Raw genomic sequence first — 13,325 nt, forward strand, 5'->3', positions numbered from 1 at the left:
TGACCTGGTTCATGTGCATGAAACAAAGTCTCATGATGAAAATTTGTGTCTTAAAATAACTCAATTCATGCTATTTGAAAATTCAACCATGCACAAAGAAGTTCTGGCATGGACAAGATTGGATGCACACACAAACACAAAACAGCAATTTTGACAACTGTCGAGCTCAGCGCAAGCGGGCTCCACAAAAGTCCTCTGACCACTAAGCATAATATTTCAAAGCATAAGCAAGATACAGTGGGGAGAAACAAATTTTGACATTTTTATTTGGCCTCTTGTGCCCTTGACCTTCATTTTGCCCAAGACATCTCAACTACCCATGGAAAACATTTTAAGTTATATTAAAATCCATCCATGTATTTAGAAGTTCTACTCCTAAATGAATGTTTTATTTTTTATTTGACCTGTGACCCCTGTGACCTTCAACGTTCCATAGACACCTGCATTTTTTGCGCGATTCTCCGCCTCACTATAGAGAATATTTGCCCCAAGTTGTATTAAAATCCCTCCACCCATGTAGAAGTTACACTCCGTACACGGCTTTTGTGCTGACCTCTAAGTGTGACCTTGACCTTTTGGCAGTGAACCTGGATTTTGTGTGCAACACCCCTCCATCATAGTGAACATTTGTACCAAATTATTTTGTAATCCTTCAAAGAATGAGCAAGAAATTGACCGGACAAAATTTCAATATTTTTATTGGACCTCTTGTGACATTGACCTTCATTTTACTTGAGGCAACTCAAGTCAACATGGAAAACATTTGTGCTAAGTGATATTAAAATCCATCCATGTATGTAAAGTTGTACTCGCAAATGAATTTTTTTGTTATTTGACCACTAAGTGTGGCCTTGACCTTTCCCACAGATACCTGAATTTTTCGCGCGACACTCCACCTCTCTATGGAGAATATTTGTCCAAAGTTATATTAAATTCCACCATGCATGTAGAAGTTATGCTCCGTACACATGTTTTGCGATGACCCTAAAGTGTGACCTTGACCTTTAAGCAGCAGACCTGGATTTTTTGTGTGACACACCACCCCATTATGGTGAACATTTGTACCAAATGAACAGTAAATGTGGTTTACAATTATCGGTATTTTAACAATTAATCATGTGATGGTATGACTTATCAATTGTCTTGAATACAATACATGAACTAATTAAGACTATTACACTCACTTCGCCATTCTACTTCAAACTTCAAATAAATATTCCTTATTTTCAATCTCATCATATATGCCAAGGTTCATTAGACTAGCATAAATATTTCCAGAATTATTCTCCTTAAAAAATTAATTCACCGGGGCAGATATGACCAATTAATAAACAATACTAGACATTTTCAGATAATGTATGAAATAGGGCATTTATCCTTTATTTCCTATAGTGCATTCACCAGCACATTCATTTTAGCGCAACTTTTTTCAAAGAAATTGGTAATTAATCAATTGATTATCTTCATACTCGAACAAAACAACCTTTTGGACAAGACCTTCTTAAGAGATTGAGCTGACCTTGACCTTTAATTGACATTGAACGTTAAGTCAAGTTATTGAATTTTGTTGCCATAATTTTGTTATTTATGTATGGATTTGATTCATACAACACTTGTGACCAAATGGACATGTTGAATAATTTAGATATAAAAGACCTTGACAGTCAAGGTCAGATGATTGAATATTGCTTATATTTTCATAACTTTGACATTTATTTATGAAAGTGATTCATACTTGGACAAACAACAAGTGTGACTAGACAGACCTATTTAAAGAAAATAATAAAAGGAAAAACTTAATTCTTTTTCTTTAATTTTCTTTTTAAAGATTTATTTAAACTGTAAATTTGTTTGCTTTTAGAAAAAGTCAAAAAAAGTCTGGCCTTGCCCCCACCCGGCTGTGGCTCTTTTACTTTTATTGAACAATCCTGTGAAATGAAGATAATCCATTTATTCCTTTGAAAAATGTTGCGCTAAAAATGAATGTATTTTATTGCCAAAAGTCTAACTTGTTTCTTTTTCCTAAATAGCGACTGTAGAAGCATGGAGATAAAGAAAACTAATTTTCCAGTCCAAATTAAAAACAGCATACTTCAAAATGAAAAAATGCTTCACAAAATGCAAGTCACACTGCCAAAAGAACGACAAGCCAACATGCTAGACCACTTGCAAAGTGAGAGTAGTATAACATTTCACATGCAATAAACAAGACTAATATAAACATAGCAGTATCTAGCAGCTTACATAAACAATATTAGTAAATCAATCACATAGATACAATTACAAAACAACATGCAAAATGCTCTGATTATTATAATACACTACATGATTACACAAGTTAATCTATATGCAACATGCAATATGCACTGATGTACCTTGACATAAGCTGCTTTCTGACCAGTGTCTTTTCCTGGTGTCTCACTGTCCATTTCCACAGAGTCTGGCATACTTTGTTCTAACTTCGGTGCTGATGAAGCAGTAAGCATTTCATTTACCTCTAAACTTACTGGTTTTTCCAGATCTGTAGTTTGTAAATGTGCAATAGTTTTATTAAGCACTTCTATCTCATTAACCTTTTCATTTATGACTTCATCTTTCAAAGCAATATTCTCTGTGTACACTTTCACTGATGAAGCTCGTTCTTCTTCTAATATTGAAATTTGTCTTTCAAAGTCTTTAAATCTTTCAGAATACATTTCTTCTGTGGCTTGTTGCTGAGCATGAAGCTGATCCTTGTACAATGAAAGCTCCTCTTGCAAATTTGTACACTGTTTCTTATATTGTGAAACTTCACCAGACATGTTATTTACAGTTTCTTTTAAAGATGATATCAATTGGTCTTTCTCCTCACACATATCTTTAAGTTTTGTACAAGCTTCCCTTTTAGACTCCAGTTCTCTTGCCATTATTTCAGCATTATCTTCATTTGATTCTAATTTGTCTTCAATTGATTTCATAGACTCATCTAATGACCTTACAGAGTCTTTAGTTTGTTCTAGTTCTTCTCTTAAGTAGGTCTTTTCCTGCTCAAGCTCATTTGACTCCAATTCCAGTTTATGGCTATATTCTTCCTTTTGCTGCAGTCTATGACGAAGCTCGGTCAAATCTCTTTTATATGTATCAACTTCTATTTGCAATGATTCACTTCTTTCAATAATCTCATCCAATTTGTCTCTATCAGCCGCAAATTGTCTTAGTTCATCAGCAGCTTTTCTTAAGTCTCTTTCTTTCTGTTCAAGATTCATTTCTAGATCAAGTTTCTCTGAGACAAGTTGGTTCATTTGCTCATACAATGATTGGATCTCTTCTTTCTCATTCTTAAGTAATTCTTCAAATCTTTGCTTTTCCGATTCTGCTCCCTGTCCTGACTGTTGAAGAACTGCATTTGTCTTATTTAAGTCATCAACTTCTATCATTTTTTCTTTCATTATTTGTTTAATGTTATGCAACTCTTCGTCCTTTGCTTTCATAATATTTTCCGACTCTGTGTTTTGATGAAGAAGCACTTTATATTTTTCACTTAATTCAGAGTTTGTATATTGCATGTGACTAACTTCATCTTGCAATGTTCGAACTGTTAATTTTAAATTTTCTTCTGTATCAAAAGCTTGTTCTTTAAGATTTTCAAAAGCTGATTTGTAATTTACTAGTGCATTATTCAACTGTTCAACTTCAGATCTCCCATCTACAAGCTTGTTCTGCAAAGTTTGAAGATGTTCACGGAGTTCAGAAACTTCATTTCTGTAAGATTCTTCTAAAGAGATTGGAACGTTCCTTGCACTCTCTAGTTCTTCTTTCAACATCTGGCAACTGTTCTTTAACTCATCAACTTCTAATATATATCTTTCACGATCTTGTTGAGTTTCAATCAAAGTTGTTTCTAACTGTTGTACTTTTACATTAAATGCAACATTTTGACTCTCTGCCTTTTCTATTTCTTCCACTGATTGATTTGTTTGCAGTCTTTCTTCTAATTTCTTAATCTTAGCATCTTTTCCTTTACATAATTTCTTTAATTTTTTCACTTCAGCAGATAAATCAACTTCCTTTGGCAGCTTTTCCTGTGATAGTGTAACATCTTTCTCAATTACTTCAACTGGGAAAGGCTGTAAAATCTGTGATTCAATTGATGTTTCATTAACAGCTTGGACATTGTCAGCTTCAGTTGCATTTAAGTTACTTATAGCAGCACCTTGTACCTGACAAGCAGTTCTAGCAATTTCTTCAACAATGAAAGGTGCTTCCTTAACTGCAATAGGCTGCTCTGCATTTGCTCTTTGAGATTTTAGTTCCTGTATGTCATTTTCTAGCGATGAAATTGTTGACTTCAGCTCTTCATTTAACTCTGATAGATTTATGATTTGTACATTCATTTTCTGAATTTTTTCTTGGTTTTGGCTTTCAGTCTCTTGCGCTAACACCTGTGCTTTGGTCATTTCTTGGAACAAATCATTTTTTGCAGAGGTAAGATCTGATATTTCATCAGTTACCTGTTTCATTTTCAGGTCCTTTTCTTCTATAATATTTTGTAACTTTTCAACTTCTGATGATAGATTTTGTTCTCTGTGCTGAGCCTCTGATACATTCCTTTCAAATTCTGACAAGCACTGTTGATTGTTAGAGAGGATTTCTTCTTTTTTGTTCAATTCTGCCTGTAAATTTAAAACTTCTTGTTCTAGAACAGGTAACCTTGATTGTGTATCATTATGATATTGGTTAAACCAAGTCAATTGCTGATTTGAAACACTCTTTTCATTGTAAAGTTGTTCAAGCTGAGCATTGATCTGCTCTGACTGCTTCTCATAAGCCTCAATTGTTGAAGCATTAGATGCTATTGTTTCTTCAAGCGTTAATTTAAGGTTGCTTATTTCTGATTCCCTCTCTTCGCAAATTTCTTTCAACTTGGCTATCTCTGAATTGCTTGATGATATTAAGTCATCACGATTATTTTCAACTTCAGAAACATGTTTATTCTTTTCTTGGAGTTTATTTGATAATTCAGCTATTTCATTATCTTTCTCTTTACACATCTCATGCAATTTTGCCAACTCTGAGTTGTATTTTTCATTAACTTGCTCACTGGATTTTGAGTTCTCCAAAATATTATTAAGTTCTCCCTCTTTATCTGATAACTGTGTTTTAAGTTCTTCAATATTTTGGTGTGCTTCTGCATATTTCTTTCTTAAAGATGCTAAAGATTCCTCTGTGTCTTGTATTATGCTCATATTTTCTTTGAATTGTTTTTCAAATGCTTGACATTTCTGTTGAAGTGTTTGACATACTTCATCTTTCTCAGCAAGTAATTGTTTCATACTAGAAACCTCAGTCTCATAGCTTTGTAATGACTCAAGCAGTGTTGCTGTCTCAAAAGCTTGTTTTTCTCTAGCTTCTTGTTCCAATTCAACTTTTGTTGAAGTTTCCTCTAAATTAAGAATCTTATCTCTGAGAGATTCTAATTCAGCTTTTAAGTACCGAGATTCATTTTCCTTCTCTTGCAGCATACTCTGATTTGCTTCATAAGCCGTTTCAAATTCTCTACACCTATTCTCCCATGCTATAGAAATTTCCCTGATCTGATTTAAGCTTTCATTGCTTTCTGTTAAATCTTTCTTAAATTTATCAGCAACTGATCTTAATTCATTCAGTTCTTCATTTAATTTCGAATTTTCAGTCTGCTGCTTGTCAATCACCTCATCTTTCTCACTTCTTATGTTAGATAACTGGACTTCTTTGCCTTGAGACAAGGAATGTAATTCAGATATATCATCTTCCAATTTATGCACGTCATCTTTAAGTCTCTCTTCTAATGTTTGAAAATGTAAGTCCTTTTCCTGCATTTGTAATTTAAGGTTATCTAACTGCTGCTGTAAGAGTACACAATGTTCTTCTATTTCTCTTTTAGACAACATTTCTGATTGTAACTCATTATCTAAAACATGCTTCTGTCTTTCACTGTCTTCCAAACTTTGATTAAGAGTTTGCATCTGGCTTTGTAAATGTGAAACGTGAGCAGCATTATCATCTATTAAATTTTCATGTGAACTAAATGTAGCTTCCAACTTTTTGATTTTAGCATCTTTGCCTTTTCCAACTAAATGCAATTTCTTTATTTCTGCACGGTGTTCTTCCTTTTCTGTTATAACAGATTGTAATTGTTCCTTCAAATGAGAAATTTCAGTTTCTTTAACCTCAAGGGTGGCTTTCATCTTATCAAGTTCTAACATTAAACTGTCCCTTTGCCTTTCCATTTCATCTCTTTCAATGCATAGATTCTCAATTTCTTCTCTACTTGCAGCAAGGTTATCTTCAAGTCTATCTAAATCATCATTTTTCCTGTCAATGGCTTCATCAGCTGCATCAAGTCTATCTTCTATGTCATGACAATGGTCCCGCCATTCATCAACATCAGCAATAGCATTGTCAAGCTTGAATCGAAGATCTTGCTCAACATCTTCTAGCAATACCATTTTGCTCTCTAACTCCTTGACATTTTCCTGCAGTATTAAAATATCAGTGTCTTTTTCCGACAAAACCTTCTCTTGCTCTTTAATGTACTCTTCAACCTTTTTTAATTTGGCTTCCTTGCCTTTGCTCAACTTCTGGAGTTTGGTCTTTTCCTGTGTTAGCTTTTTGTTTTCATGACTAAGATTTGCAAGTTTTTTAAACATTTCATCAGATGACATTGACGACTTTTGTGATTCTTTATCACCACTTCCATCAGGTGTATCATCCGACGGTTGAAAACTATCACTAAGCTTTCTGACTTCATGCATTTTTGCTTCTTTTTCTTGAACAATATTATCAACATCTTCACTTATTCCTTTCAATTTTAATTCCTCTTCATCAAAGCTGCTCTTAACTTTACTAAGTTCATCTTTAGCACAATCTAATTCAAACTCTAAAATTATTTTTTCTTCCATTAATTGCTTTACAAGGGATTCATTACCTTTCAGGTCTTGAATTGACATGTCTTTTTGCGAAATAACTTCTTCTAACTCTTGCACTTTTTTCTTCATTGTTTCATATCTTTCCTCCCATTGTTGAAGACTTTGTTCTACAGAAGACATTTCATTTTTCAATTTATTTTCTTCTTCATTTAATGTTTCTATTATCCTATTAAGCTGTTCTAACTGAAGATGTAAATTATTGTTTTCATCATCTTTACTGGCGATTGCATTGTCTTTTTCTACAAGTATTTCTTCCATTTTCTTTAATTTGGCTTCTTTGCCTCTATTTACTTTTTGCAATTTCATATAATCTGCATGAAGCTTTTCCTTTTCATTTTTCAATTTATCAACTATATTCTGCTCTTCAGCTAATGATTCTTCAATTTCTTTGATTTTTGAAAGCCTTTCTTCAATTTCTGCATTTTTTCGCTCAATAATTTCTTCAAAACTATGACTAATTTGATTTATTTTAGCTGTTTTGCCTTTGTCAATCATATGAAGTTTGGCTGCTTCCACCTTTAGTTTTTCATTTTCCTTACTTAAAACATTAATCTCCAGCACACTCTTATTTCCAGCAAGAGATTCACTTTTCTCCTGAAGTATGTTGTTGAGTCGCTCAATCTCCCTCTCTTTACTCTGACAGAGACTTTCAAGTTCTATAACACGAACTTCAAGCTGGACAGTGTTCGAATTATTAAAGTCACTGATGAAATTAGTACTCAAATCCTGCACTTTATTATCTAAAGTATCTCTTTCAGCTAGTAAATCATCACGTTCTTTTCTGAGTTGCTCAAAATTTTCATTCATTATCTTTAATTTTGCATCTTTTCCCTTCCCAATTTTCAAAAGCTTTTTATTGTCAGCTTTGAATTTATTCCTTTCCTCCGTAAGAACTTTTACTTTCTCTGATAAATCTTGAATATCTACACTTGTGTCTTTCTCTGAAGAAATTGATGAAAAAGAGGAATTCAGACTAGAGGTTTCTTTAGGAATGATCTGATCTATAAATGAGTCTGTTAAATTAGCATTTTCTCCAACATGTTGTAAGTACTCTAGTGCTGTCTCGTCTTTACTGTCTGGACATTCAACTGCAGAAAGAGTTTGACTTGTTGAGGATTCAATAATGTCTGATGGCATTGGAATATTAGATCTCTTTTGTAATTCCTCAATCTTTTTCAACAAGGATAATATTTTAGCTTCTTTTTTCTTCAAAAGTTTTTGATTTGAAGTAAGTTTTTGTTGCAATTGCTTTTTATCTGCTTCTAGCTGATCACAGTAATCTTTAAAGTCTGATTCTCCACTATCAAACATTTCACACAATCTGCTTTGTAAGTCTGCTATAATAACATCTTTTGCCACAAGTTCCTCTTTCAAAGACAAAACTTCACATTCAGAATCATTTTTAATATCTTCAGGAAAACTATTATCTTGTTCTAAGGTATCCTCAGAATGAACTGATTTTTCAACTACATGTACTTCAAAAGTTTCTGAATCCATACCTACATCTGCACCTTTCAGATTTTCTGATAGCTTTTCCATTTGACTTTCTAACCAAGTACTTTGAGAAGTCAAGTCTTCAATTGAAGTTTCCAGTCTTTTAACTTCATTTTCTTTCTCCTCTAATGAAAGACCAAGCTCACTTACCCTTACCTCAGAAAGCTCAAGTGTCTTCTCTGTTGACTTTATTTTCACCTCATAATCATTCACTTGCTTTTCCTTTTCTTCCATTAATTTAGACATTTCTTCAAGTTTTGATTTAAGTTGACTTATTTCATGGACAAATCTGTTATTTTCAAGATTTGATGCATCTAAGGCTCTCTGAATATCATCTTTTTCATATTGCAATTTTTCCAGTTTTTCCTCTATTTGTTCTTTTGCTTCCTGCACTAAATTTTTATCTGACTGAAATTCAGCTAGTTCAGATTTCAGTTTATTTATTTCTTTGATATAAACTTCAACAGAACCTGTAATTTTTGTATGAGCTGCTTCTAATGATGCTTTACTGTCATTTGCCTCCTTTATTTGATCACAAACAACATCTAACTGTATCTTTAAATTTGTATTTTCATCCTCAAGCTGTTTATCAAACGTAATGTTGGTCTTTAAAGCTTCCAGATCTAATTTCATTTTCTGGTTAAGGTCTTCAAGAGATTCTTTAGTCTTATTTAGGTCATCAAGCTGTTCAGTTGCATTTCTTAACTTTGCCAATATATCTTCATTTTTCCTGGAAATTAATTCTTTATCTTTGGTTAAATTTGAAAGTTGATCTTCACTTACACGTATTTTGTTTTCCGCTTCTGCCAATTTTGTCTCAAGAAGTGACATCCTTTCCTTCTCTTCCTCCAATTGGGTATTCTGCTTATCTAATGCTTCCTGCAATTATAAATGCATCTATTATATAACTTATAAAAAAACTAAAGTGATATATCATACATTTTTTTAACTATCCTTTTTCAAAACTGTATCTCTCATGTTTATAACAAATTTGTATGATTAACTTTAAGAGTGAGTTGTGAACACGCAAGACATTCATTTTAGAAAACACACAGCCTAGGCCACTTTTCTTACTTCTAGAAGCAAACATATCAGAGAGAGAGCATTGTAGTAAATGTTATAAAAGAAACAAGAGGGCCATGATGGCCCTGGGGTCGCTCACCTGAACATAGGCCCCCAGGGCCGGGCCTGTTTAAACCAAAGGGCATTTATTTCAACAAACTTGGAAGACACCCATTAGAAGATATTTCATGATGTTAAGTTTTTACTATACACAAATAATGAATAACAATGACTTTTGCCCCCCCCCCTCTCCCTGCAGGGGCCAATTTTGACCCAAGGGCTTTTATTTGAACAAACTTGGTAAACATCCATTAGAACATGTTTCATGCCCTAAATATCTTAGCTCAGCTCTTTTGGTTCTTTAATAGAAGATTTTTAACTTTTTACTCTATGTATATAGGGAAAATCAATAACCCCTGGGACAGGGCCAATTTTGACCCCAGGGCTTTTATTTGAACAAATTTGGTAGACACCCATTAGAACATGTTTCATGCTAAATATCTTAGGTCTAGCTCTTTGGGTTCTTTTTTAAAAGAATTTTTTTTTAAAGTTTTTTACTATATGCATATAGGGAAAATCAATGACCCCTGGGGCAGGGCCAATTTTGACCCAGGGGCTTTTATTTGAACAAACTTGGTAAGACACTGATAAGAAGATGTTTCATGCTTAATATCTTAGCTCTAGCTCTTTGGGTTCTTTAGAGAAGAATTTTTTTTAAGTTTTTACTATATGCATATAGGGAAAATCAATAACCCCTGGGACAGGGCCAATTTTGACCCCAGGGCTTTTATTTGAACAACTTGGTAGACATCCATAAGAACATGTTTTACGCCAAATATCTAAGCTCTCGCTCTTTGGGTTTTTTAGAAGAAGATTTTTTAAGTTTTTACCAATATGCATATAGGGAAAATCAATGACCCCCTGGGCGGGCCAATTTTGACCCCAGGGCTTTTATTTGAACAATCTTGGTAGACACTTATTAGAAGATGTTTTTATGCTTAATATCTTAGGTCTAGCTCTTTGGGTTTCTTTAAAAGAAGATTTTTTTAAAGTTTTTACTATATGCATATAGGAAAAATCAATGACCCCCTGGGGCGGGGCCAATTTTGACCCCAGGGCTTTTATTTTGAACAATCTTGGTAGACACTTTTATTAGAAGATGTCATGCTTAATATCTTAGGTCTAGCTCTTTTGGTTCTTTAAAAGACGATTTTTTTAAGTTTTTACTATATGCATATAGGGAAAATCAATGACCCCCTGGGGTGGGCCAATTTTGACCCCAGCCTTTTATTTGAACAAACTTGGTAGACATCCATTAGAACATGTTAAATGCCAAATATCTAAGCTCTAGCTCTTTGGGTTTTTTAGAAAGATGATTTTTTAAAGTTATTACTATATGCATATAAGGAAAAATCAATGACCCCCTGGGGCGGGGCCAATTTTGACCCCAGGGCTTTTATTTGAACAATCTTGGTAGACACTCATTAGAAGATGTTTCATGCTTAATATCTTAGGTCTAGCTCTTTGGGTTCTTTAAAAGAAGATTTTTTTTAAGTTTTTTACTATATGCATATAGGAAAAATCAATGACCCCCCTGGGGCGGGGCCAATTTTGACCCCAGGGCTTTTATTTGAACAATCTTGGTAGACACTCATTAGAAGATGTTTCATGCTTTAATATTTCTTTCTTAGGGGTCTAGCTCTTTGGGTTCTTTAAAGAAGATATTTTTTAAGTTTTTACTATATGCATATAGGGAAAATCAATGACCCCCTGGGGCGGGGCCAATTTTGACCCTAGGGGCTTTATTTGAACAATTTGGTAGACACTTATTAGAAGATGTTTTTATGCTTAATATCTTAGGTCTAGCTCTTTTGTTCTTTAAAAGAAGATTTTTTTAAGTTTTACTATATGCATATAGGGAAAAATCAATGACCCCCCTGGGGCGGGGCCAATTTTTGACCCCAGGGCTTTTATTTGAACAATCTTGTTAACACTTCACTAGAAGATGTTTCATACCAAATATCTAAGCTCTAGCCCTTTGGTTTTCTAGAAGAAGATGTTTAAAGTTTTTTCTTTTGGTTGCCATGGCAACCAGAGTTCTGCATGGAATGGAATTCTTTTGAAAACAACTTTTTTAAGGCTTCACACAAGGAAATCCCTGTGAAGTTTCATTATGATCTGCCTTATGGTTTCAGAGGAGATGTCGTTTGAAAAGTGTGAACGGACAACGGACGACGTACGACGGACGACGGACACCGGACGACGGACGACGGACGAAGAGTGATCCTAATAGCTCACCCTGAGCATATGCTCAGGTGAGCTAAAAATCATGAATCACTTTGTTTCCAGATTTTTGTAAAGAATTTATTTAATTATATTTGACCTTTATAGTTTAAAGTCAAGGTCATGTACAGGCCAATATCAAACTTAAATTATTCAACATATCAATGTTGTTATTTGTGTCTCGTCAAGTATACATTAAAACTGTCAATTAATAACAGTTCTGCAAACTTAAATAAAATTCAATAGCTATACCATGATGGTCAAGGACATTTAATGGTCAATGTCGACATTATATAACTCAATATGTCTGTTTTGTAATAAGTTTTGCCATAGTATGAATCAAATCAATAAATAAACAACAAAATTATCTTAATTAAAGCAATTTCAAAAGTCAATGTCACTTGAAGGTCAATGTCACATTTTCTAAATAATTTTTTGTTGTGTTTTAAGTCTCACCAACACAGTATAATTCATATGGTGACTTTGTAGCTTTATTGGTGGAGGAAGACCTCAGGTTTGTTTGTTTTTTTTGTTTGTTTGGATTTTTACGGCACGTCAACACAAAACTGGCCATATCGTGCCGAATGCTATAATAGGCTTAAAATGTTATGTTAAACTTTGTAAATGACAATAAAAATGAGTCAATTAGATCTTAGAATACAAGTTTATCTCTTTCAAATAATCAATGATGTTTTTTGAAGAGTTCTTTGAGTGAATTTACCCAATAAAATTTATTATGGGTCTGTGAAAAATCATGACATTCAAGAAGAAAATGCTTGACAGTAAAATTTTCATTACAAGCTACACAGAAAGGGGCATTGCCATTTGTGAGGAGATAAGAGTGGGTAATTTTAGTGTGTCCAATTCGGCATCGAAGAAGAACTGTTGATCATGGCGGTTTGACATAGATAGAGATGGTCACACATCAAGAGATGGGTTTATTTCGTGAAGTTTATTAAAAACGGCATTGTCCCAATTTGCTTTCCAGTTTATTTATAGCCGGTCTAAAATCACAAGCAGATAACAATAAGTCAGTTTTTTTTTTTAATTTAATGATTGTTTAGCTAAAGCATCTACTTTTTCATTTCCTTGTATACCTACATGACTTGGAATCCAATATAATTTAACAGATTATGTTTTAAGTATATCATGAAATCGTAAAAGAAGTTTCCTTATCATGATATTGTCAGAATTTTTATTTTTAATGGAGAAAGCGAGTCAGAAAATATCACAAATTTATCATGGGTATGCTGTACTATGTATGACAATGCTAAATCTATAGCTTTTGCTTAAGCAGTAAAAATTGATGCATTATCTGGTAACCTCATACTAGATGTAAAATTATTTCCAAACACAGCCGCACCTACTTTGCAACCTTCTTTTGAACTGTCGTATAAATATGTATAAAATCTTCATATTCTTCCTTAATTGCTAGAAACTTCTCATTGAAATGTTCAGGTGAATTTGATTTTTTATATTTGAAAGGTTAATATTTATTTTCGTGGAATTATAAGTCCAAGGTGGAACTTCCTCATCATC

At 33.5% G+C, this 13,325-nt stretch overlaps 1 protein-coding gene across 1 annotated transcript in view; it reads right to left on the reverse strand.

Moving 5' to 3' along the window:
• Positions 1-13,325, reverse strand: part of LOC132756133 (extracellular matrix-binding protein ebh-like) — a gene marked incomplete at its 5' end in the record, with an annotated part of 41,113 nt that overhangs the window by 14,770 nt on the left and 13,018 nt on the right. Inside the window, 1 exon segment of the mRNA XM_060747132.1 lies at positions 2,376-9,320. Coding sequence (XP_060603115.1) covers positions 2,376-9,320 — 6,945 coding nt within the window.

Source organism: Ruditapes philippinarum, unplaced genomic scaffold (assembly GCF_026571515.1).
Source record: "Ruditapes philippinarum isolate M1 unplaced genomic scaffold, ASM2657151v2 ctg2407_1_1_1_1, whole genome shotgun sequence".
NCBI classification, from domain to species: domain Eukaryota; kingdom Metazoa; phylum Mollusca; class Bivalvia; order Venerida; family Veneridae; genus Ruditapes; species Ruditapes philippinarum.